Source organism: Dermacentor andersoni, chromosome 6 (assembly GCF_023375885.2).
Source record: "Dermacentor andersoni chromosome 6, qqDerAnde1_hic_scaffold, whole genome shotgun sequence".
Taxonomy (NCBI): domain Eukaryota; kingdom Metazoa; phylum Arthropoda; class Arachnida; order Ixodida; family Ixodidae; genus Dermacentor; species Dermacentor andersoni.
Window position 1 is genome coordinate 103396175 of NC_092819.1, and position 26938 is coordinate 103423112.

At 42.2% G+C, this 26938-nt stretch overlaps 2 protein-coding genes across 2 annotated transcripts; one reads left to right on the forward strand and one right to left on the reverse strand.

Annotated features, from left to right (window-relative positions):
* The first annotated feature begins 220 nt into the window (after positions 1-220).
* LOC126522681 (AP-4 complex subunit beta-1-like) lies at positions 221-2497 on the forward strand. The gene is made up of 3 exons (XM_050171457.3): positions 221-594; positions 687-802; positions 988-2497. The coding sequence occupies exons 1-3, from the start codon at positions 505-507 to the stop codon at positions 2372-2374; spliced, it is 1593 nt and encodes a 530-aa protein (XP_050027414.2). The 5' UTR covers positions 221-504; the 3' UTR covers positions 2375-2497.
* LOC126522679 (small ribosomal subunit protein mS39) lies at positions 2434-26754 on the reverse strand. The gene is made up of 26 exons (XM_050171454.3): positions 26654-26754; positions 26518-26573; positions 26377-26452; positions 26249-26294; positions 26117-26185; positions 25942-26046; positions 25735-25858; positions 25575-25666; positions 23870-23919; positions 22771-22858; positions 22433-22493; positions 21463-21545; positions 19348-19498; positions 17930-17980; positions 17776-17856; positions 14328-14356; positions 14132-14241; positions 13295-13373; positions 13135-13225; positions 11821-11906; positions 11643-11728; positions 9855-9926; positions 6458-6511; positions 6317-6380; positions 5123-5217; positions 2434-2569 (listed from the first exon to the last, which is right to left on the reverse strand). Exons 1-26 carry the CDS (start codon positions 26719-26721, stop codon positions 2500-2502), a joined length of 2037 nt encoding a protein of 678 aa, XP_050027411.1. The 5' UTR covers positions 26722-26754; the 3' UTR covers positions 2434-2499.
* Positions 26755-26938: the final 184 nt, after the last annotated feature.

Sequence of the window (26938 nt, forward strand, 5' to 3'; positions counted from 1 at the left end):
CGTTTACATGTTCGTGCACATATTTCTTTACAGAGTTGAACTCGTATTGATGGGAACACCCCCGCGGAGAGAGCTTAAAATCAAAGGAAGCGAACGCAGAAGCTACGATTCATGATCCTTTCAGTGTCCGTACTTCACGACTAAAATGAAAAAGGTTCAGAAAAAATTAGGTTTTTGTAGACAGCGCCGCCGGCGAGAAAGTGATACTCGGATCGAACGGGACAGTTTGGCAAGCTCGTTTTGTGGAACGTTCCTAATCATGAATTCGAGCCCTCTTTCAACGTTCAAACCTCGCGGTATGAGAAGGCTCTATTTGTGGGCGCGCTCTGATCGCTAGCGAGATCATTCCGAACATGGCGGCGCCCATGTTATTGCTGACTTTCGCAGTGCTTTCGCGTACCGCGGAGTTTTGTTATGAGAAAGTTCTCTAAGGAGCTGCGTCCAAGACTCATCCCGCGTAGCTTTATTGCAAGAAATACCAGCGCTAATGTGTAAGCAGTGAAGATGCAGACAGAGATCAGTCGCTTAGCTTCTCAATTAGACCAGTGCTGCGGTGTCAACGATGCCCGCTTCACGAGAAGTTTGCTCAAGAAGGTAAGTAAGCTTGTAAGTTCAAGTACGGGCACCATTACAAATATTTGAAGTCACCGTTCTTGAAGCACAATGAGAATATGCTCGCTCCGCAGGTGTACTCTCTTATTGCAAGTGGCCACGACCTGTCGCCTTTAACGGGAAGACTCGTGAAACTTCTGTCTGCACAGGACATCCTGTCAAAGAAAGTAGGGTGCCTTTACGTTTTAAGGTGAGTTGTGCGCGTTGCACCAAGCTTAATTTGCGTGCTTACGGTATTAGGTGCGTGATCATGCACCGTCTGCAGCATCGCCATTTTAACCTAGCTTCTTTAGAGGTTCATCCGTAGCACGAAATGTAACACTGTTATGCCGAGATACATGGTGGAACTTTTTTCTTTTTTTGTCTCTGTTTCAGATGCAAACAAAGCGAGGAGGTTGGCTTACTTGCCGTCAACTGCCTTCTAAAGGACACCACAGACCCAAACCCCATATACCGCGGCCTCGCACTGAATACTCTCTTCAGCGTTCCACCTATAATGGAACAGGCCGTGCCGAGACTTGTAGCTGGACTTGAAGACGCGAGCGCTTACGTTCGCCGAGCGGCAGTATCGTGTACTCTGAGTTTGTACCAGTGCCACGCAAACATCGTAGACGAGCTGGATCTGGCTGACAAGCTGTACGCCATGATAAGGGATCAGGATCCCATTGTCGTCGTACAATGTCTGCATGCTCTTGACGAGATCCTGCATGCCGAAGGCGGACTTGCCGTAAACAAGAAGATAGCGGCTTACCTTCTGAAGCAACTTCCACTCTTCAGTAACTGGGATGCAATTGCAGTGTTTAGATACCTTAAAAAATACGAGCCCAAAACGGAAGAAGAGGCACTCATGTTTGTCAACGCCCTTGATCCTTACCTAACATCGAACAGCATTGCCGTACAACTCAGTGCCTTTGAACTATTTGTTCAAGCGACCCACAGTATGTTAACTCACTTGCAAATGGAGGGTGTTTCACAGGTGTGGTCAAAGCTTTCAACCAGCCTTGGCTTTTGCGAGCATGAAATGACATGGACAGTCCTTGAGTGGGTGGAGAAATTTGTGCAACTGTATCCAGATATTTTTAGGCCCCACTTCGTGAAATTTTATGCATGGTTTTCAGATCCTCCTGCACTCAAGGTGAAGAAGATGAAGATACTGAAGTGCCTGGTACATGAGAGTAATCTGCTTGAAATATGCAATGAACTCCTTGGCTTCTGCAATGACCGAAATAGCGTTGTTCACAGGTGCGCCTTGCAGCTCATGGCTTCCCTTGCCAACAAACACAGCGATGCAAGGAAGCTGCTAATATCCAAGATGCTGCCTTTGTTGAATGTCACCAATGAAGTGTTAGTGACGGATGTCCTGGGAGCTCTGTGCGCATTAAGTTTCGACAAGTCCGAAGATAGCAGAAGGGTGCTAGACAGCATTGTTAAAAGGAAATGGACATGTGATAGTGCTGAATTCAAGTGTAATCTTATCAATATAGTCTCTACGCATGGTCTCCATTTTGAACCTTCTGTGTACATTCTTGAAGACTGCATTGATGATATAAAAGATGAGGAGGAAAGCGTCAAACAGCATCTATTAAGTGCCACACTGAGACTGTTCTTTGCAAGGCCGTGTGAAGTCCAAGACCTGCTGGGCAGAGTGTTGGATGTGCTGTGTGAAGACAACAACCCTTTTCTTCAGGCTCAGTCCAGGTGTTACTATGAACTTCTGCTTCACAATCCTGAACTGCTAAAGAACATTATTCTTTCATCTTGACAGAGGATGTCTCTGTCAGTAGAACAAAGAACTTATAATGGAATTTGCGTTTGTAGTGATGCAGGGTGAAAATGAGCCATCTTTAATTTCGCTAGCGCTATAATACAGATCAAATGAACAATGTCTCAATCTCCTTTGCCATTGTCTTCAGAAGAGCCGAGCACAGTTGTGTCCAGTAGAGCTTTCAGTTTTTCCCTGTTGTAGAAAGAAAGGAAAAGAAAAGCATAGTTGAAGTCACGTTTCTAGATCAATACTTTCTGACCCGACTTACTTTTACTATAGTGGATCTTGTATGTGGTTTGATGACCTAAATCTTTTTTGAGCTTATCACTGCCTTTCTAACAATCAATAATTCACTTTGCTATCTGCACTATGCAGTAATGCATTCAGCAACTTGTTCATAGACCTAGGAGCACGAGAAGCTGTTATTTGTGAACCCAGACTTTGAAAAAGTCTTCTACAAACCGAGTAGTCTGATGTCTCATGTGCCTACAAAGTTTCTTTGCCGATGCTTCTTTCATCAGTTTTGGCTTATTCATGATCGTGTGTCATTGCTCCTCTCAGTTTGCTAAAGTTGCTTCCATAGGTGCCATTTTTGTAGATAACAGCTATATTTATTTATACTGGATTAGCAAGGGAAGTATAAACACCTAGGACTTCATCTTGGTAAGTCTCGAAGGACAAGTAAATAAACATGCATTACACAAGGTTTTAAGCTCTAAGTGCTAACAAGCCACTGGCAAATTTAGTCCTTAACTGAACGCACACATTGCTGTATTCTGAGCAGGCATTACTGATATTGTTCACATGCTCTGCTTAACAGAGAATCAAGTTTACAAGGTTTCATGTTCGTGCCACGCGGCTCAAGACATTTGTCACCTATGTGAACGATTTTTTTTTTTTCGAGGAGCATTCCGAATCTGCAGTTTTCGTAACTTCACGTGCCTTTACTCTAACGCACTAAACTAGTGTCACAATGCATGGCTGACGTACCACCACCAAGAAATTCCCCTGAATGTTGCCCAATGCTGCCTACTGCAGCTTTCATTATAACAGAGCTTTAACATTTCCAGAGTCTGAACGTTTTCTCTTCCTCTACATGGCATAGATAGTTACACATTGTATAACAATTACATATATAACTTGTTAATACAGCTTAGTCATAGCCCATTGGACACAATCATGTGATTCACATTCAAACACAGGGTCTCCCTTTTTTCTTGACATATACTTGAAAAGCCAGGGCCATTCATTTGCATTTTCCCTCAGTTTTCTGCTGTATCTAATATTTCAAGTGCAAATCTAAGTTGATTAGAACTCGACTGCTTGCTTCTGAATACTGTCTGAACTAAATTTTATTGCAAATGATCGTAGACAGCTGGAAAAGTCAGGTTTCCTGAGCGATGCGGTGCTTTATTACATAGTTTCCCCTAAGGTGAAGATAAAAGCAACTGTGTTTTTTTTCCTATTTTTTTTTTTCAGTTTCATGTGTCAATGTGCACAGATGGTGATGCGAAGTATTCGGAAACTATTTGAAAGTATTTGGATTTGGAAATAGTGACTATTTGGGTTTGTTATTCTCAACTTTCGAATATTCACACACCCCTAAAGTAGCCTTGGTGATGTACACGTGCGCAAGGGATTCACAAAAATTATCTTGCAAGGTTAAAAGTGTCTTCTTAAGCACTCTAACTGTTCTTTGCAACTAAGAACAAGAAGGTCACCATGATAGAAAGTTTGCTGAGATGGGAGCAAGTTAGAAAAAAGCAAGCATGCCGTTTGTGGAAATGCAGACTTGTTGCGATGGCATAGAATGCCACTGAAGAATTATCTTGTTTTGTCAAGCTTTCTCTTGTGCACCTATATCATCCTTCTCATATTTTGACTTCCTCTTTCTCTATAGGATAGTTCAGGGGCTGGAAATGCTACAAGGCAGTTGAACTGTATTAACCTTAATCCTTCTTTTTTTGGTATTGATCACTACTTTGTTACTTTTTGTCAGAAAGTAATGAATTGAAATACGATCAAATCATGTACTGCTGCTGCACGCTCCTTCATAGGTTTCTGGGAAACCTGCCTGGCCACAGTGCTGCTTGTAACTTGAGCTTCAACATTGAACATTGCACAACCAATTTTTACGCAGATTTTTAAGCATACAAAGGTACAGGCATTAACATTGATGCCTGAACACAAATAAACCAGAAAATTCACTTTTGTAGACTTAATGGGAACCAACTAGTGAAGTGTTCAACAAAATTTGGAGGACGCTTAAGCTTCGCCTTTAATAGTGGAACGCGATAGCTTTCAAAGACCCCTTACTGCTTTTCATGCTTCCCGGCAACTGCAGCTTATGTAACCGTAACGTTTACCAGGAAACGCTGGCTGCAAACGCTATGCACGAAGGCGAGCTTTCTGGTAGAAACCATGCTTCTTGTGTGGGGTCGATCTCCTGTTATTGTTTTGCACTTTTGATATTTCACTCTGAGAAGAGCTAACATAAAGGACATGCGCTGTTGGTGTCTTTTCCATAACATTTGTTTGTCGGCTGCCGTTCTCATAACTACGAGGAATAACTGTAAAGAATGAAAGACACTGTATGAGCAACTTTGGTGGTAGAGAAGTGGTTGGGTATGCGTGGTTCGAAATTTGGTTCGAAATTCTTTTTGCCGAGGCAACGTGGGACGCTGACGCCGATGCCGGATTTTCTGTGACACAGGCTCCTTAACGCTTTCGCGTTAAAATGCTTACTTGAGCTTGTCAGAGAGCTTGTTGAAGTTTTCTCCCTGTCGCAGGTGCTCTCCAACATCTGTAAAGCCAATCTCAGCAGCATATCTTGCGCAGAACTGTTGGGGAGAAATGGTTACAAGTTTCGCCATGGTAGCCAAGTGCAGAAAGTGCATAATTCAATAAAGTTAACAATTTTCGCTGCATTGAATCTGATGCTTATGCCATGAACTTACTCACACACCTGCTTTCATTTGGACATAGCAGTCTCTCCATCAAGAAGTCACAAAGACTGCAACACTACTGTGGCATTGCTGATGTCACTGCCTCTGTTACGCCATTTGTATTGCCTCAATTGCATTTTACTGTGCAGATAGTTCCACAGACGTAACAACTGCTGAAAGTCTTTGCTAATGAAACAAAACATGAGAAAACGTAGAGGATCTTAAGCTTCCAGATATAATTTGCAGAGTATTGCCCATTTGTGGTTATTCACTTATCTCTATACTGAAACACAGCTTGATCCCCATTGCTTTGTTACATAGGGGGTGGTTTCTGCATTGTGCACATAGCCTTTTGTTTACTTAACCATGTCGCATTGTAATGAAGTTTTGCATACTGTATGAGCTTTTAATAGTGTGCAATTTATTTAAATGTGTTTAAAATATTTATGATACATGGGTACTTTTAACCCTGTAATGCCAGTTCCATTGCAGTACAGGGCATTCCAAATACAGTTCCGCGTCATGGAAAATTGGAACAAATTGTTCAGATTTATTTCTGGACATGCAGACTACACTTGTACAAAAAGAAAAATGCAATGTTATTTGAGTTAAACATAATTAGTGTAGTAATTGATTAGTAATTTGTTTATTGAACTATTTACAACTTAAACTCAACTGCAGCATATCAAAAACTCAAATATGGGCTTTACATGAAGTTTCGCAGGTTTAAATTAGCATTTCAAGGTATCAAACTCAGCATAGCATATATGATGCATTGGGCATTACAGACTTAAATAAAAACAAACTTTCACAAACACACATGCAAAAAAAGGGTATGCAATGCAAGAGCTCGGAATGAGGTGTCAATTGCTTGAAAACAACACCTTTTGTAGGCACATTTCTGCCTCCTTAACAGAGCAAGATGAGTTATTGTACAATACTTACTGCAAAAGGTTAATACATGAGATGGCATTTACAAGAAAAGCTAACTTACAAATGCTTTTTCCTCATCTTTGTTGTTGAGAGCTGCTTGGGAGAAATTCTTCAAGCACTCTTGACTAGATGACATGAAAGAAAGAAAAAAAGAGGCAAATTGTGAGACTACATATTGACCACTAAGTGCTTGCCAGCTCACCTTGGGTAGCCCAGTATCCTGTGTTGTTCACGGTCTAACTTTTGCATAACAGCCCTGCATCAGTCAGGCAAAAAAATAAATGCAGATGTACATGCAGACTGCTTTGGTTACGACTAACAGGCGCTGCTGCCACTCCCAAATTTCTGGCACTGTGGCCAGTGGCACGAACATTAAGGGACGCTAAAGAGAAATGCTAAATTAGCTTAGAGTGATAAAATACTATTCTCTCAAAACTCTATTTTCTGCTAGCAGGTTGATTACTAGTTGGTCATTGGAAGAGAAAATGAAAGTCTGAGTTCTAAATTTTTAATTTCTTGCTGATACCCCCAACACTAATGTGAAATCACAAGTTTCTAAGTTTTTTTATTTGAGCCATGGTGGCTCAGTAAACTTGCAGAGTTCAGTCTTCAGTGGAGTCCATCTGACTGATAAATTAGCTACGCTTAAGCAGATGCTTTCGCAGTCTTAAGTCGTCACGATGAGCTGGTGCGGGAACTTAAAGGAGGCATTATTTATGAACATTGCTGGCAGTTCTGAACATGCTACTTCAGTTATGCCTCCGGACAATATCAACAAATATGTATTCCCCATTTATTCCAAAATATATACGCTTATTCTGGCAATATTCTATCTGGCTCAGTCACATGTGCGAAAGATTTCCAGATTATGTTCAATTCAATTCAACATTAATTTTATTCAAATAATCAAAACTGGTATGCGACAATGTCTGGATCCTTAGCCATAGGCTAGTCATGGATCCATGCAGTTATACAAAGAAAAGTAAACGATTCAGAGACGAGCACAATCATTTGTTTTGGATCAAACAAACAAAACAAAAACAGAAAATAAAGAAAGAGAAAGAAGGAAATGCAACCAAACAAAAACCAATAAACTAAGGTGCAGACCACCGCAGGAGGGAAAAAAGCCACGGCCCCCACCGGCAAGGGTGCACGCCATTCCCTGCATGCCGAGGACACAGCCATCGGCACCCAGAAGCGAAAAGGCTTAGTTTCTGTCCAAACTGCTGTCACCCAAGACAGGAGCCCCACACTACCAGTGAGGCAGCACATACCCGAGACAAGACCCATGGCCTCCTTCCCACGGCAGCCCGCACACATACAGGCTTGTGATAAGAATACATGAAACGGTTACACAAAAAGAATTGGTTGAACATTTGTGACTTTAGCCGTTTGCAGAACGGTAACATGTAATTATCATTTACTCAACGCAGCAAGAATGTACACTGATACGCTATATATACATTTGATGCACGGTGTGTCACAGGTGAATCAAGTACACAACGATGGTCAAGGCGCCTCTGCAGTTTTTCTGCCCTTCGACTCAAGTACAATGTATAGTATTTCATATATAGTATGCACCCTATCGAGCCTTGTCAACAAATGCTGAGCTAGAAGTGATTAATGTGGCACTGAAATGCATGTAAGAGGAGTTAACTGCATTGAAGAGTGCCATCTTTACGGACTCCCATGCTGCCCTTAGCAGATTACAAAACAGTCAGATTGATTGTCCAGTTGGGTGCAGTATTACTGACTCTGCCGACATAAATTGCATCACATGGGGTATCTCTCGTTGCCCAATGGATTCCTTCACACATAGGGATTGCTCGAAACGAAGAGGCTGATCCGCTAGCTTCAACTTGCGCTCATAAGTGTGTCGGCCCAGAAATTTTGTACCATCTTGATGACACTCGTCTGCTGATTCGTTGCCACCTACTCAAGCAGCATCCAGACGAGCACATCGCAAATGGAATGTTCCTGCCCCGTTCTCGCAGTTGAGGCTTCCCTCGTCATGCTAGAGCACAACTATTCGAGCGAAGAGTTGGCTGTGTGAACGTATGCGACTGTGTATATTGACAAGGACATGTGGCAAGTCCATTGTGTACGTCTTGTGGTTGCTGCGAGACACTTGAGCACCTGATATTGGAGTGCCCCATTTTCATTGTGCAGCGCACGTCGCTAGTGAGAGACTGCGGTGTATGACACTTGACGAATGTTTGTACCCCAGTGGATGTACGTCTCAACACGATCGGGCTCATCGCATTCTCCTTAATCTTCTAGAAGTAACAAACTTTGGTTCATGTTTGTAGCTTATTTCTGTTTTTCAAACGACGAGAGCTGAGACACTATTTTTGGTATACATATTAACATTCTGTAGTAGCGTGCCATACTGTGCGTGACCTATACTGTGTGTGTTCTGCTTTATTCTTTGAAATTTGTCATCTTGCTCTTTCTTTCCTCTTTCCTCCCCTTCTTCCTATCTTCCATTTCTATGTTCCTGTGTGCTCCTTTCTGAAGAGTAGGCAGGCGTAGTGCCCCTTCCGGTGGCATTTGTCAGCCTCCTCCTCATGTTCCCTTTCCTGTCAAGTGTATATATGTTATCAAAACTACTACTACTACTACTACTACTACTACTACTACTACTACTACTACTACTACTACTACTAGTACTACTACTACTACCACCACCAATAACAACAATAATAATAATTTGCCACCCACCATTCATATCCATGTCTTTTCTAGCTTATCGAGCTTCTTCTCATAGTAAGAGTAGTATTTTTAGAGGGGTAATTTACTAATGCAGCTGCAATTATTTTTCTCTTCAGTGTCTCTTTCATGCTTTTGCAGAATGCCAAGTGTGTGCCCGTATGACTGTTCTGCTTTTAAATGACCAGCTCAAGGTGGCAGTAGCTCAAGGCTGTAGAAGTTGAAATATTAAAGCCAGCTAATAACTGATGCAAAAAAAGATTGTCAACCACTTATGTAGGTATGTAGTAGAGCGCTTTCTCCTTTGCTACAGTCAGCTGTATGGAAATTTTTCCCAGTGTGCGACATTCTACATCTCACAGGGATCCAAAGAAACCAATTGGTTTAACTCGAGTACAGTGTTCAATGGACACTGCTTTTAAGCACAAAGGTGGGACAATTGGCCAGGCTGGAAAAGCTTGAGTTCTGTTTATTGTTTGATTCTGCAAAACTCTGCCTCCATGATTATGCCATTGCATGATAAACATTAGTTTATGTTGTTCTGTCTAGTCTAGTCATTTGACTCACCTTTGTTCTGGAAAGTACTATGGTTTAACTAATCATTTCATGCTTTCCATGCTTTGGGCCTTCAAATAATTTGGCCTTGTACTGCCATCCACCTGGTTTGTCTGTACGGCAGAATGAATGCACTGAAGAGGTGGCCATCTAACGTCCATTCCCTTGACCAGAATTTAAGAGGAGACGTAAATGGCTCCTTTTGTAGTCTTCTGCGATCGGTGGACAGCAAAATTTTCTTTGTGTAAAACCTCCCTTGCCTTGCCGATGTTTGCACAGCTATTTTCTCAGTACAAGATGACGTTTACGCAAATCCATGTGTACAAGATACTCACCAAGCGTCGGGCAGCCTGTCCCTCGTGTTCAAGAACACTGTCATCATGTCACCAAACATTTGTCCTGTCCATCTGCATGGCAGAAAAAACTATTAAAGATTTGCATTTCTCCACAGATTACAGAGGTTTTTAACGAGGGGACTAGTTCCAGGTGGCATAACCACCCTTGTCAGTACATAGATGTCGCCCCTCAGTGATGTTCCTTGGCGTTTACACAGCTGCAGCGTTTACACAGCTGCGGTTTTGCTGCCAGTCACATTTGTCATTTACTTGCAAGTGATATAAGGGAGGGGCATTTCCCAGGCAACCCATCCAATATGGGTATCCCACTATGCACTTTTGATTGTGAATTATGTGATCACAATTGATTATTTTGCATAAGTGACTAAAGCAAGCTAATCTCAGTCATGAAATTCGATGCTTATCAAGGTCCATCACGATCGAAAGTGTGCCGGGCAACTGGGGTATAAAAAAAATGTTGTGGCATTGAAACTCAGTCGTTACAATAAGCTGTTGCTTAATGCTGAAAGTTGAGGAAACGCGTTAAGGAAAAGGATGTTGATGAACATGGGTGGAATAATCAACCATTATGGTGTCAAGTGCTTTCCTGAACTTCAAAAATTCAATTTCTGTCAAAGTAACATATTAGTGGGCTTTAAATTCAAGGGCTATTTATTACCAATATATTGCTGAACATATTACACTTTTCTAAATCTGAATATTGAAACAAAAATTATCATATTAATTATTTTAGTTAGAATAATAACGCAACATGACCTTTTCACTGCATTTACTGTCACTTGAAGCCACCTAGTAATCATCATTGAAGTCCTCTGCACCAGAGTTTGTAAGAAGTTCTTCAATTATTGCATCAAAAAAATGTGTGGCCCTTTTGCACTCGTCCATCATGTTGGGAAAACAAGAGACGCAGGCAGCACCAACAGTCAATAAGCTTTTTTGCACAATCTGTTTGCTTTGACAGCTTGCCCAGTTTGCATTGATGGTTACAAGGTCAGTGGTACCCATCAACATACACAGCAGCCTGAATACCAAACATTGGTGCATCATGACTATCTTAACCAATATGAATGTCATGTCAACAGGTATTTGCTGAATTCACCTATCGTGAAAAACCTTGAAGTTTGAATCACCTAGAAATCCCTCTTTGACTTGTTTAAATGAAGTGGCCTCGCAATGCTTTTGAAACATAATATAGCCTATCTGAGCATTAGGATCTGTTTGAACTTGAGCCTTCGGTGGCCCAACATTAAATTATTTCAAGTCTACTGTATAACAAGGCATACATGCTGCACAAGACGCTTTCCATATCAGTTCAGCACATTTGGGTAATGTAGAGAGCAGGAAGACTGCAAAAAATTGGCAGCAATGGTGTTGAGTTACCACATTTTTGCACAAATATAAGCCGGCAATAAGAAATTCCTGTAGAAATGAAAGGAAAAAATATCCAAGCACGTAACCAATGCAAATGACCACATTGAGCTGTGCTTTAAATTTTTACATCACAAGAAAGCCCTGCACATTTATCAGTACCGAAAATTAGCAAAAATTCAGAAACCATTTTGTTACATTCCTTCTTCACCACTCTCAACACTGTCCTCTGCTCGAGCAGCAAAAGTTTCATGAAACATGTACCCCCTCTTTGTACCTCTAGAATTTCTATTCTATTTGCCTCTAGAATTTCTATTCTGTGGAGCAGGCATAGCCTCAAATGTGCTGCCCCCCAAAAACGTAAATTTAAGTCAATGTGCCCCCTACTATGTCACTTACTCAATGGACTGGAGCCGCCGCCTTGGTTGTGGTATGTCACACCTTTCATTGATGTCAACAGCAATCATGGCCAACTGTTTCTGGATCTGGCACAGAAAAGATGGTTGTTGTTCATATGCTTAAATGATTTTTTTAATGGGAAAGGATAAGGAAACAAAATATGTTTACAAAAGCTTACATCTTCTGGTCGCTTTGCCTTGGCCATTACAGAAAGCATAGCTTTGACAACATTTGTTCTCTCGTGGTGGTTGAAGAGGACGATATCTGGATTAGAAAGAGAAGCACGTCACATGCTTGTTAGTTTGGCAATGCCAATCAATGTTATTTATCAAGCAGGTAAGCAGTAGGCTTAAAGCGCCAAAGGCACTGACATTTTGTGCTAAGATCATTACATGGAATGGGACCCCTTTGCACATTATTCTATCTCTGTATCTTAGAGAAGCATCAACACAAAATTTGTACTTGCTGAGTGCTTAGCATAACAAGAATGCTGTTGCTAGTATAACTGCACACATTATAGAATTCCAGAACGCAAATCAGTGTTTCTATGATACAGTGTTTTTCTCTTAAACAATTAGTTTCTAAAACGAGGCACTCTATGCAATGCTGTAGAGGCTAACATAACTGCAGAGGTTAAGGCAGACTAATCATATTAGCTGTTTGGTCTCAACAAACGGTGATATCATCAGGAGCAATGTCTATACCTCTGTGAGCCGGCCTATGCAAGTTTTTTAGCCAGCTAAACATGTCAAAAATACCTACAGTGCACACGATAACTGCAGCATAATGCTGTTACTATAGACTTTGCTGTTTTCAACAGCTCCGGAAACCATAACTCCATTGAGTTAATGTAGAAAATTGGGGAATTCATTGTTGTAACTCATGTTCAGCAAACAAAACTGTAGATTTATTATGGAAAAAAAAGCACTACCAAAACCTTAATTGAAATGTTCGTCAACCCTTTTTTATGGATGAAGAGTCCAGCTTGTCATTTCTTTCTTGCTGTGATGTATAGACAATGAGTCAAGCCTGCTAATTTTTTCATAGAAAGCTTTATGATAAGAGAATGTTAAAGATATTTATTGCAAATTCTTCCCGTTTTCTAGCAGTACTAGAAAAGTAAAGGCATTTCAAGCACAGGTTCAGAAAGGTGCACTACACTCCTGGGTGCACATAATGGCATGGTTGATTTGGCACCCAATGAATTTTGATATGGAGTGTGACTGCTGCTGACTCAGCTAGAAAGTGCTACAAATGAAATTTTTGCGCTAGACATGCCACAAGGGTAGGTCAAGCTACTTTAGTGCAGTGTAAAGTTTTGCGTGGATGCTGTAGGTGTGACAATATATAACCCAGAGTCACGTGTCACTGCTGGCATTTGGTTTGCAAAGGTGAAACTGAGATTTGTGGGCATGGCATGTTTTAGTACAGAGAAATGGCGCCAGCACTGACTTCAGTCCAAACAGGTGGAAATTCCACATTGAGCCCTTACCTGTCCACAACTGCGGCACATAATGGATTGTGTCGTTCAGGTCGACAGCTTCTATAATCTCGCACACAACGCTCGGCTCGGGCGTGTAGATCTGCAAGTGATTACTTTTAGGAGTCTTGCTTATCCCTCAAAAGCCAAATTACAACAGACTCCTACTTACATTGGGGACGTACTTGTTGTACATGTCAAAAAAGACGTCAATGTTCTCCGTGGAGCAAAGCAGCTTGAAGAAGTTCTGGCTGTAATACAATTAGACAAATGCTGGTCAGACATAGGTACTGTGCAAATTATCAACTTGCTATATAGACAGGTTATGTGTTTGTAGTATTGTAATGCATAATGTAAAAGAGAGGCAAGCTTGAGTTTGCAGAAATGCTATATTAAAAAAAAGAAGATAACAGGTTTTACGTGCCAAAACCATGATCTGATTATGAAGCAAGCCGTAGTGGGGGACTCAAAATTATTTGGACCACCTGAGCTTCTTTAATGTGCACCTAAATCTAAGCACATGGGTGTTTCCGCATTTGGCCCCCACTGAAATGCGGCTGCCATGGCCGGGATCCAATCCCGCGACCTCGCGCTTAGCAGCCCAACACCATAGCTACTAAGCAACCGTGACGGTTTATGAAAAAAAGAAAAGAAAAAAAAGAGAGAAAAATACACATAAATGCTCTTAGACTCTGGTTAATTTTCTTACCTACTGCTTTGAGCAATATCCTAATTTACAACAGAGAATGTCTGAAAACTTCGCACTTGGGTACTGAAGTCGTATATATCAAGAGAATTCAAGCCAGTAGAGCTTGCAATTGTGGTAACCACTCCCGCAAGTCCGAACATGTGTATTACTTCTTTTGTCCATACATATATATATATATATATATATATATATATATATATATATATATATATATGGTAGTGCTGATGCACTTTTGCAACATCATGCTTTTTAGCCTGTCTGCAATGTCTAAAAAATTGATTTTCTTTAATGCTTGCTTACTAGTATATTGACTCCTTGAAAGAATCTCCAATCATATTGTAGTTAGTGCCATAGTTCAGCAGCTCGTGAACCTTGTAAGCCAGGTCTTTGTCAAGCAGATGGTTGTGACACTGAAAGATAAGTGGTTGCTTGTAAAACAAGCAGCATTGAACTGCAGGAAATTAGTATGTGTTTGAGGATTGACATTAGTACTCACCACATCCATTGCACTCACAAAGAAGAAAACTGAAATTGCAAATGTAAAAGGAAAAGGAGTGAGGCCATTGCAGGGCTCAAGCTAACACCGTTTCAAGCTGGGGAAAACAGGGGGAAGGCAGGAGATGGAAATTTAAGACAATGAGCAAAACGAGAACAAGGTGAAAGCGGGAGGCACATTTCGACAAGTGGACTTGTCTTCTTCAAGGCCTTGAAAAAGACAAGTCCACTTGTCGAAATGTTGGCTCCCGCTTTCACCTTGTTCTCATTTTGCTTGCCGTCTCAAGCTATCGCATAATCGCCTACTTATATTATGTGTGCATGAAGAGATGTGAGCTCGGCATGCTGTACAGGGGGATTAAAATGAAATGCAAATGCTGGAGCATGCGGTGTGAAAATATTGCCGCGCTCTCGAACCGAGGGTACCAAAAAGTTACGCGCTAGTGTGGCAAGGCCCTTCGGCTATATGCTTCTCATGTGTGCAACTTTTGAAACTTGCAGGTAGAGAGTGCGGTAATGCACTCAGACTACACGCTTGGGTGTTTGCATTTCTTTTTTAATCCCCCTGTAGATATCATATTAAAGTGCATATATATTCTCAGACAAACATCAACATAATGAACAGGGGTTGATGATCTATTGGATATAGCAAAGTAGTAAACATAAAATTTTTCTCACCAACATCGGTGTGCAACAGACGTATGCTTATTATAAATACTGAATCTAATAAAGGTACCTATTTTCGTGTTGGATGATAGTTCATTATAAAGAGTTTGAACTGTACCTACATGCATGTGAAATCTATTTTCACTGTTTTAAGCTGCATGACGAAAGAGCATCAAGAGAGAATAAAGTCACAAATCACAAACAAGCAACACACAAACATACACAAGAAAGCCCTGCATACAACAGACTGCCTGAGCCATAAATAAGGCAAAAAGAAAGTCTTGTAGGATATTTTTTTCTCTCCACAAAAAAGTTAATTACGGCATTTCATTAGCAGTAGAGGCCATGGCTGCTGCTTGACATGTCACGAGTTGCTTGTGCAACACGCGTACCTGCTGCCATAAGTAGCATTGTTTCTCAGTGTTTGCTCTGTAATTGGATATAGGACATCAATTAACTAGCTGAATGAAATATTTTAATGAGACAAACGATATGACAATATCCTATTTCACGTACAATTATCACAGATGGGAAAATGGAAAAGTCATCCTCTGCTGAATCATTTAGTGAGGCAGGTGCTGGTACTACACAACACTGAATCAGAAAACCAGACTGCCAGGTGACTCATCATAAATTAATCAAATGAAACAGCACGAACGGAGACAAGGACAATGTCCTGTTGCTTGTCCATCACCACAAGGTAATCATCCGACTTGCCCAGCTTTCAGTTTTATACTGAATTCACTGTGCAGCACAGAAAACGCAAGAGAAGCAGACAGAGGTGACAACACACAGTACCTCTTGTTTGTCTTGTGTTTTATGCACTGCTCAGCGAATTATGCCATACCAACAAGCCCAAGTATACCTACCTTCGTGATTTTTACTGAACTATATTTCTAGCAAGCAGACTCTTATCTGTGTGATACATACTTATATTTTTGTGCCTATAACCCTAACCTGAAATTTCAGAAATTTAAGAGTGTAGTCAGTGTGCAGGTTATAGTAAATTTTGCATTGAGGTGTCGCTTCGTGGCAGCATGTGCCATGCTGTTGTGCTTTCGCTATTCAGAGTTTTGTTATCGTCCAGAGCACCACTTTCTCCCCACACCCACGTGCTGAAGCTCCCTCTTCCTCTCTTTCACGGTCGTCCCTTCTACTCTTTTCGAGTTGCCATTTTTCATTTTAGTTGTGTTAGTAGTTAGTAAATAGCGCTGGTGGACCAAATCTCAGATTACAATTAGCTGCACTTGATGGTGGTGCTTAACAGCACAAAAGAAGCTGAATGGCATCAGCGCCACCAAAGTGGTGTAGAACAGAGCCGCAGGCCGAAGAAAGGACGTGGAAAAGTCGTGACGAGTGTGAGCTGTGACGACTAAACATTGAAAGCATCTCTATGTGTTGATAAAGTGCCAAACTGTTTTCACAAAGACCAACATCTTTGTATGCAGTTATGCATTTGTGGGTTATATGCGTGGCTTTTTCTTTCTGAGGCGTTGTAATTGGTGTGCAAGTTACATGCAGAAAAATATGGTGACGTCAGTGGTTTATCCTGTCTGTTCTTTCTTTGTCTTCCTCATCTTCTTCCATGCTGTGTTTCACGAAGTCAACTCTGGGATCTGCTCAGCAAGACTAGAAAGGCTGGTTAGTTTGGCATACTTGAGCCGCATGCTAAGAAACAATTAATATCAAAATATAAAACAGGTGTCACAGTGCTCGCTACATACTATGTTTTGCATTCTTGTGTCCACTGTTTCTTAGCACATGGCGGCTCAATTAGGACATGCTTCAACAACTCATGAAATGCATACAGATGTTGACGCTTGTTTCTGCTGCTGTTCTAGACAACCTTGTGCAACTGCTAATAGAGGTACATTTTTCACAACATCACAGGAACAGAACACAGTAGCCAGAAAGCCTAATCAAAGCTTTCCTTTTGCGTACAGCCATCACATCCCTCTGCATCCGGCCATGTTTCTTGGTGTAGAACCGATTTTTAAGACCAAAGCAGTCCTCGCTTACTTGAAAGATGTTGTGCTACACATGACAAGCCCAATTATTCCGTAGTGCATCCTCTTTCCAAAGAATACATCTATGATAGTGTTCTTTGTATAGCACATACCTCTAGGTCCTTGGCGTTCAAGGGCTCTGGTGAGGCAGAAGCGCTCCAGACATTTTAGCATCTCGCGTATTTTATATATTGCATCATTCTTTCTCAATGCCTTCTAATGTTCATAGTACACGTCAAAATCATTCCTATAATTTTATTACTCGTACATTTTATGCAATTTACACCAACTCTTTTAGGCCTCTTTACAGCCACGTCACATTGAATTCACAGAACCCATCAGACCACTACATATTCATTACCACTAGCATGGCGCTCTTTGGCCATACCTGGCCCTTGCGCCATTAAACCTCAAACACCATCATCAAAGCTTAATCAAACATGCTGAACATGCTACTATTATTAGCACCACAGTGACTGAGCTTTAGCGACATCATAAGCAGAAAAATGTACGAGTGATGATAAACACATCATTTGAATTATACTTTATAATGTCATCTACTTTACGCTTTAGACAATCGCCTTGCTGTGTTACTGTACTTTGGCATGAGTGGACATGGCCATTTTGTTTGTGAAAGACGAGTGTGTGTTACAACGTGAAATTGACAGTGAGTGATTTTGCTCAAGCATGTTTTTTGTGGCTGAAGACAGCGTTGTTGACTGAGACAAAAAGTGACACACATATATATGCAGTTATATGACTGAGTGCTTTACGAACCATCTTTGGGATCTCTCATCTCAAAGGACTTGTTCTCAATCTCCTTCATGATGCTGTGTAGGATAGTGCTCGGCGCACCTCCTGAAATAAAACAAACACAGATGGAGCTAATTTCTTGCGGAAAAGTGGCTGGACAAGCAGAACGACGACTCACGAGTTTTGCAGAAAATGACGAGCAGGTAGTAGTAGCTGGCAAGGCTTGGTTCTGAAAGAAATTTAACAACACTACAGTTAGCATTCTGTGTACCGTGCGAGCTTTCACTATGTGTTTCACTGTAATGACACTTGCGTGGGCCAATAATAAGGGCTGACATAGAAGACGACTTCGTGCAATAGATAATTTCTGTTTCGCTCTACGGCTGCTACAGTCTTGAGATGTAATGTGGACTTTTTCTCAATGTTGTGGATCGTGATGTTTGCTTCGTGCACTTGTGTGACATGCGAATATGTCTGCAAGACAGTTTTGCAGTTTGACGAATGAAAATTATCAGTAATAGGATGCACTGAAGTATAAAGCTAGAGGATGGTAGCATTACAGGCCCTGATGGTAATACAATTAAACCTTGATATAACAAACTTCAATATAACAAAATTCTCTATATAACGAAGTATTTAACTTTTCATAACATATTGTCCATAGAACACCATGTATTTAGAACCTAAATATAACAAAATGTGTTTCTATGCGAGTTCAATATATTAAAATTTCGCTTCCACCGCGAGGGAATGCCAAAACATTAAATGGGAACTTCCGTGGACGCAGATTGTCAAAATTATTGAAATACAAGGGGCTGCTTGCAGGTGCACTTCTCAAATCATGCGCGGCGTGACAAGAGCGACCAGAGCTGCATCATGTTCCGTGCGAAGTGCGATAAGATCCTACCGCGCTGTGCGCACTTTATGCTTTAGGTAAGAGTGAAAGTGTGCGAGGTTGGTGCCTTCAAGAGTTCCACCGTCATGCACGAGCAAAGGGAAAGAGGGGAGGGGAGCTTGCTCGCGGTGACGCGTTTAAGCGCGTGCGAAGTGCGGACAGTGGGTGGGGGGGTTAAGTTGCCGCGTGTCTCGGCCGTGGCTGCGCATGGTTGTAAGCACGGCTGAGCGCAAACGCAGCCGTGGACCCTGCTTTAGAGGTAATCTGCAGCGTGTGCAGAGTTCGCTTGCCAAGACAGCGTGGCATCGTGTAAGCTGTCTTCCGCGCGTTTAGTATTGGAGGTTGTGTAATCTCGAGTTTCAGTGACCCGTTGGAGCTTTCGCTACCCACTGCCGGCGCTTTTCATGACAGCGTAGTTCCAGTGTGGGCGACGCTATCAGCTGTGGAGGCAGAGTGCACGCAGAACCGGGCTGGCCTCGCTTAATTCGTACCGCCGATGTGGCATGAAACCGTATCAGTCATCACCGACTCCGAAATTAATCAAAATGAATTGTTTTCTCATTCACATTTGCTCTTTTCGATTGCCCAATAATTAGGAAAATTCAGCGGTAAACTTTATAGAAAATTCAGGAGTTGACAGGTATGCATTATTCATCCAGCAACGGGTCTTCTTTACGGGACACTTATGGAATGCTACGCACCAATGCCAAGGTGCTTCATTTCGGAGAAGACCTGCAGGGCGTATTTTCTCGCAGACGGGGAGGCCCCAAACCGCGACACGATTTCAAGGACGGTGTTCATGGTGGTGATGTTAGGCTTGAGACGATTCCTCTCGATACCTTGCATGATCTCCTGCATACGACGTTGGACAAACGAGTACACAGGATGAAGACAAAGATACACACACAAACATGCTGACTAAAGGTATTTCTTTGTACAATTAGAGAACTTGAGTCATGCGAAAAAGCCCATGTTTCTGCCATTGTATTTACCGTAAGTGAAAATTGAGCTCATGACCAGACCAAGAGCAACTGGGTTTTTCTACTTCTACATCGCAGTATATCAGGAGCCAATCTTTTGCCACAGGGGCCTTTTTTTTTCACCTTCTATACTGCATCTTTTCTGCCATTGTTTAGATATTTGTGCAATTACAATATAACCTTGTCAGTATATTTTCAGTTCTTGCAATTTTTTTCTAGTTTCTGGCTGTTGCATTACACTTTCACAAAGTTCCTATACAAGACCTGTAGATTATTCACTTTTGCATGTGCTATTCTATTCTTTTGTTTTTGTCCAAGCAGAATGTGTCAATGCCGTTTTACAGTTTTTAAGGCACAGAGCAATGGAAGTGCGTAACAACAAACATTCCACAGAGCAGCTATTCTTTGTCATGTTTGCGCCTGAAGCTTCCGAGGTCTTGGCTCCTTAATGATTTTAACAGTACGGCAGTGTTTCAAAGCTAATTTCCCATTCATAATCTATGTTTCACTGGTAATCTAGGCAAGTATAGTTTGGCCTTAAAGAATTATGACGTAAACACTGTGGGCAAGCACATACATAGCAAGGAATTGTCAAGGACTCAGCACGCAAATATCAGGGCACACTGCCTATAGGAACTTCTTCCTTGAAATTTATGTGACACCTGCCATGATTGCTCAATATTATCAGTATACTCGGTATACTCAGATACTGTATTCTGCTGAGTACAAAGTCACAGGTCTCATTTTTGTCTCTGGGGCTTTATGTTGATGGAAGAACGAAAATAAGTGGTGTGCAATTTCGGTGCAAAGAAATACACTGACGACTACGATACTCCCTATTCAAAAATTTGAGTGCAGCTCTATACGTGTTTTCATTTCGTGAATAGTAGCTCGCGAGAACAATCTGCATCCTGCGGCATGTTACAAATGGAGCGAAGTGTGGCGTGACTGCCTCGCTAATCGGGAGATCATGAGGGGCAGCGCGTAGCTGATGCGTGGGCGTGATTCACAGCAGCCGCTGCAGACAGACATTCACGCATGTAGCGCTTTGGTGAACAGACGATGCGTAGAGTGCCTCGATGCGTGTGCCCCCCCCCCCGTGAACAGGCGAGTGAGCACAACGAGGCACCCTAATGACACCCGCTACTCCGGCACCATCTCGTAGCCATTGTAGCTATAGCACGTCTTGTGCGGCACTACGCTTTTCTTCTCATGCCTTTTGCCATACCCTCCTCCTCCATTTTCCATATCATGGTTCCGAGCGCCCTCCTCCTCCGATTTCCTCCTCACACTATATTCACTCTCACTGTTTTTCATCGCTCGCTGTGCTCGTTCGCTCGGTTACGAGGTACGACGCCAATGCTCGTCGCAGGAACAGGCACCTAAGAGCTGCGCTCTAAAAATTAATTAGTGCTGGCAATATGCTGTGCACTGTCGTAAAGCCCCACTCAACGAGTTAACTTTGCACATAATCCACAGTCCTGCTTTGTACTTCAATTTCCCAAACTTTTGATGTGGGTTATATAAGTGAAAATATGGCCTATCTTTACGTAATTACAAATAAACCAGGGGTAGTATTCTGGAATGATCACCTTCAGGTTATTTTCATTACTATGCAATAACTAATGCCTAGCGCTGTGTCTCGTCTCAGCCAGGGGTATCCTGTCAATGCATTCAAGAGCTATGCGATGTCACAAAAAGTACAGATGGGAGGTAAGACAATGTAGTTTTTTCAAGTGCACTTCCACTGGCATGGCCAATTAATTGCCCATTTAAAGCGAAATACCTGAAAGATGCAACCTCAGAAATCCCAAAGTGCTAGAAAACAGTTCTCACCCTTGCCAGCTCCCACCGGCTGTCATAGCTTTCTCTGAGGAATGGAACCACACTTAGGAGACTGTTGTACACATCAAGTGGAGCTGCAATGTGACGGGAAACACATTAGGAAAAGTTAAGTAATGCTCATGATTAAATTTTTACGTATCTGCGTTCCCGCTTCCCTTCACCTGTTACCACTTGAGACCTGTTTAGTTTTTAAGGCTTGCACAACCAGTCAGCTTTACGAAGTTGTGTGCCAGCAGTTAAACTCGTAAAGGCCAGTGAAATCACGCTAGGTTAGACATGCCTTGATGAAAACTTTCATGCATACGGGCTGCAAACGAGATGGCACACACAAAATCTTTTGGGGCCGTGTCCTGCTGAATTCCCTCATGACATCACACCAACGTTTGTTCCTTGACAACCGAAATAGAAATGATTGCTGGCAACATCACATTTACTACTCCAGTATGTTTATGCACAGCACACATTTAGTGGCAGTGACATCAGTCTTATAGGTACTTATAAAAGCCACGAGTTCGCAGAATGTCAATATCAGGAATGCTTTAGGAACTCTATGTCCAGCTCTCAGGACCAAAATTTATCTGTTGTGCACCCTTTAACCATACCAACATCAAGCAAAGCTTGACTTGTGATGACAGTAACTCCTGCAAAACATGTAGTTGTTCGGCATTTAGTCTTGCAAGTGCAGAGGCCAAGACACTTTTCTAGAATGTGCTCCTGATGGTCAAAGCAGCTGTCAAAGCATTAGGCGGCCAGCAGGGCAACAGAAGATGAGGCATCCTGTAAATGTAGCCATGCATGGTCACATTCAGCCAGTTGCTGACTGCAGTCTGAAGCACACCAGTGCAGTCCAGAGCACATCCGTGCAGTCACCAGTGCAGTCTGGAGCACATGCCCCGCACATCCTAGGCAAGTGTCTTGACCTCTTAGCAATATTTTCACTGATGAAAGCAAAGGTGCTCACGTGTCATTCCTTTGGAGACCATTTCCTGAAACAACTCGTAGGCCTTGTCGACATGGTAGTGCTGTGAACGCAAAAGATGAAGCAAGCTTTCAAAATTAACCTGCAGTTTCATATCAAAGCATGCTACCTGACAAGACTACACTGAAGTAGGACATGAACTGTGTTGTAAATAATGCCATAAGCCTACAGTGCTGTGCAATGGAATAACTATCACATGTATTACAGGTCTGGCCTATGTGTCATACAGGTCCAGGGATAAAGAAACGATTTTCCTTATCTGAGTGGCCATCACATATTCGAAGCCAGTTACCCTCTTTCAAGTTTATCATACAACCCACCTTTGCCATTCCTTGGATCAAAGCAGCATAGGCTCTCCCATCTTTGTTCTCAATGCTGTCAAAAACTTGTTCAGCTAGGCCACCATCTCTGAAGAGAGAGAAGGCAAAACAAGTTGAGTTTGTGTGCCTCCTACATGCATGTTCCTTGAACAATTCTCGTCACTTGTTTCACAGAATCAGAATGATATGTGGAAAGCAAAACTCGCCTCACCTGCACAGCCACCGTCACACATTGTCATGTTGGAGTGATAGTGAACAAAATGTTGCCGAATGCATCAGTTAAGAATATGACTCTTTATTGGGCAAACTTGTGTCCAGGAAGCAAAGCAACATTCAAATCACAAAACGGCAGCAAGCACAACGGTTGGTCATTGACTCTAATCTCATGGGTGCAGTTCGTTCGCTATATATGCGTGTCTAGCCTTACATTCCAGTGTCACTGCTGGTGCTTTCTTACATTTGAGAATGAAAATTATTTAAGATGTGTGAGCTATATAACTGGCGACAATGTTGAAGGAATTTCGGATACAGTAAGCATGTCTCGCTCTGAGTGACAACTTGATAACAGTGATAATCCAGTGAAAACAAACACTGGCAAAAGGTAAAACAATGATCTGTGGCAATATGCACGCACATACAATTTGCATCCAGTGTCTCAGAGGCCTGCAGACCAATTGTTTTCCAGTTGTTGTCTGTCCCTAAAAGCCATTACAAGTGAGCTTGCACATGCTTCAAGCCAGAAATCTCTCTGCTCTGCCTTTCTCCATGCAACATATCTCGTAGCCTGCTCTCATTGGAATCAACAAATAGTTTCTTACCCTTGGCGACACTAGCTTGTAGATCGGGCATCACCCAGTGTTTTAGCAGGCATCCAATGCAGACTTGTGTAAACAAAAGTCACTTGTATGTCGAAGAAGGGGAACCAAACTTAACAGACCACCGCAGATATGAAAAACCTTAAGTACTGCTAGAAAGACTGGAGGGGAATGTGCAGGGCTCTGCATGAATACTTCAGGGCACCTCTCAATTTCATGTGGTGTAACTTCCCATTGCAAACAAAATCTGTGTTTTTCGTAGCTAATGTGGACTTAAGACTTACTTCCATGACTTCCTTGTCTCCCTGGGGGCCATCTGACGTTGCCATCTTTCCTGTAAGACAAACATAGCAGTGATGTGGGATGCTCTCTGAGGACACAATGAAAGTACAAATACGTAAATTATGCACCAGGATGTAATGAACCGAGAAAACAGCCCCTGTTTCCATGCTGCTTAGTGCATTTTAATGAAACCTATTTTCATTCTAACGAACTTAAGGTGGAAATGTGCTTGCTTATTTTCTCTGCGTTCAGGAGAGGGCGGTTCTCATAAAAGACTATCAGCTATACTTAGTGCACTGCCATGGCATTGAAAATAGTTACGTAAGTTTTATTCGACTGCTACAACTGTTGTAAGTTCAAGGCCCTGAAAGCCAGGTTTTTATAGTTCTAAGTTCCCGATACATCTGTAAAACATGAAGCGATAATTTTTTCTGCCACATATCAGTTCTGTGAACCACTTTCAGCACAAGTTTTGCCACACACCCAAAACCATGAAGGCTATCAGCTCGAAAATCGAATGAAATTGTGGTGTTTAACCTCGCAAAGTGACACATAGGCTATCAGAGATGCCACAGACTTCAAATTAATTTTGAGCACCTGCGGTTCTTTGACGTGCACATAAATTTTGGCACACAAGCGTGTTTGCATTTGCGTTCATCAAAATGCTGCTGCCACGGCCAGGAATCGAAGCCGTGACCTTGTGCTTGTGCAGCACATTAGCATAGCCATCGCGGCTAGTAGTTGCCAGTTGATGCAATTTTTGGTGGAAAGAGTAAATTCACAACATTCGGTGCATAGCCTGTCGTGTGACCATTCACCAGTTCTGTTTTGGTCATCCTTCCTTTTGCACATTCATATATAATGACAAGAATCAAGCTCTCAAAAGCAATTAATTGGAAGTGCACAGAGAATACCAATAAGAACTATTAGTGAAGCCCTGAACACAGTTGGCTATTGACGATAATGGACAGATTACCGTCAGTGCTCACTGTGTTGGCTGGCCAAAATGTTCTTTTTTTTTTTTTTTACACAACGGGAAAGAGGATAGCAAGAAACAGCATAAACAAGCAGATCTTGATATGACGCTTTTGCAATGCCTACGCTGTCCTGTCAGGTTCTGGTTATTTGCTCAAGCCACCATTGTTAAGGATGTCTTTTGGTCCATTTTGCTACTTCCTACTTTTTGTCGAGAGTGTCCATGTAATGGTGGCCCCAACCTTTGTAATGAGTCGCCACTGTTTCTACATGACGGGGACAAATGAGTTGTGATCTGTAACACAAAGTTTTAATAACTGCACTGCAGCGTTGCACCACTAGTATTCAAGAACCAGATTCGTGATCATGACAGCACTGGTAGTCATCCCAGGATCTTCCACATCAAAACTGAAGCCGACTGAATGTAAGGTTGCCTTGTAAATAAGCACAGCAGTGATGCAGTCAGAAAATATTGGCACTGTGATGCCTGTGAAAGAAATGTGCATGTCCTGCAACTGGCTGATGGGGTTTGATGTTCCAAACCAATATGGGAACTAAGAGAGGCGTTGTAGCGGGGGGGGGGGGGGGGGGGGATGATAATTAATTTTCGCCATCTGAGGGTTCTGCCATAACATTTTTCCATTACATGCACTTTAAGCGCAGTATGTAACAATTCACAAGCTGTTCAAGCTGAACAAAGTCCGCCTGAACTATGCGAATTCTTTTGCTCACCTCCGTCAAGTCTTCGTCAAGTGGTTGCTTACAGTTGTAGAAGCACAGCAACTCCAGAAACGACTGCAGGACATCTTGGGAGAGCGCTGCGCCTGCAGGGATCAACATTGCTGCTTCGTACAATTTGGTTTTTAATGAGGATGTATAATTCTGGAGGTACCTTTTGTTTTGAGGTTTTGGTACACAATGACAGCGCTGTCGAGATCGACATTTTCAATACAGGCTGCGAGGTCGCTCTCTTCAACCTCGGTCTCAGCAGTGTACTTCTTTTTTGGGTTAAATGCCTGCATCGAGACACACGACACGATCAAGTTTCGCTCACGTCATATGCTATGCGTATCCTTAAGGAAGTAAGCTGAACCCGTACCTCGACATTAGGTTGAGCGGGATTGTGGATGAAGCTGTCTGGATACTTGTCTAGAAAATACTTTGCCGCTTTCCGACCCGATTCTTTCGCAAGTGCGTACGTCCTCTGAAAAGAAGAGGTGTTTAGTACGGACATCAAGCACAAAAGCGAACGCAAATATGCGTTGCGCTCGAACCTTGGCCACATTGCTTGCTGGGATGAAGAACGGGTCGTCGTGATACTTGTAATGAGGTGCCGTGAAATCCTGAAATAGGTTTATCAAAAGTCTACTTTCCGCCGTGACAAACGAAAGAGACGGTTATCTTACCCGCTGTACTGTAGACGCAAGTGCCTTCAGTATATCTGTCGGACCCCTGTGAGGTAACATGAGCCCCCTTACAACTCTGCCGATCAAACGTGCGTTACTCAATACACGAACATCGTTTCTATAGATACCTGTGAATCCTCTTTGGAATTACGATTGTCTGCTTTTCCGAACCATCTGTTGACACATAACCGCTTACGAGTGTCTCTGCAAGAAAGCAGGCGAACAGTATTTACCAAATATTAATTTAGGCGTTCTTTATTATTACTCACCTGCAGACGATGTACTGGGTGCCGTTTGCGTAGATGCGAATCTTTTGGGCAAGTTACTGAAAGACAATGCGAAACAGTGAGTGTAGGAAGAATTCGATAGTCCACCTGGGTAGTGATCGGTTAAATGTGCCCTTACCGTGCAACATACAGCAGTTTCTTGGTGTTGGCATACTCGCGGCATGTAAGCGCTGTGCGGGCAGCCATGCTTTCGCTTTGCGATGTCGATGGCGTTACAACTTACCTAAGAAGCAAAGTTGCATAGTTCTCGAAAAAGAAAAATGAATAATGTATATCTCTATTAGGTTACATAAAATTACCATAATATTCTTGTTTTTTCTTTCCGGGGTCTTGTAGTTAACCAGCGTTTAAACATGTGTGCTAGATATTTATTTAGCCGTAGCGTGCGTCGCTTACATCGTAT

Excerpts from the sequence above, each read along its gene's own strand:
- LOC126522681 (XM_050171457.3), top strand. The coding sequence starts at position 505 with ATGCAGACAGAGATCAGTCGCTTAGCTTCTCAATTAGACCAGTGCTGC. Across the intron at positions 595-686 it reads CGAGAAGTTTGCTCAAGAAG|GTGTACTCTCTTATTGCAAG; the intron begins GTAAGTAAGCTT and ends CTCGCTCCGCAG. Across the intron at positions 803-987 it reads GGGTGCCTTTACGTTTTAAG|ATGCAAACAAAGCGAGGAGG; the intron begins GTGAGTTGTGCG and ends TCTCTGTTTCAG.
- LOC126522679 (XM_050171454.3), bottom strand. The coding sequence starts at position 26,721 with ATGGCTGCCCGCACAGCGCTTACATGCCGCGAGTATGCCAACACCAAG. Across the intron at positions 23,920-25,574 it reads TTGACGAAGACTTGACGGAG|GAAAGATGGCAACGTCAGAT; the intron begins GTGAGCAAAAGA and ends TTTGTCTTACAG. Across the intron at positions 13,226-13,294 it reads ACAACAAGTACGTCCCCAAT|ATCTACACGCCCGAGCCGAG; the intron begins GTAAGTAGGAGT and ends AATCACTTGCAG.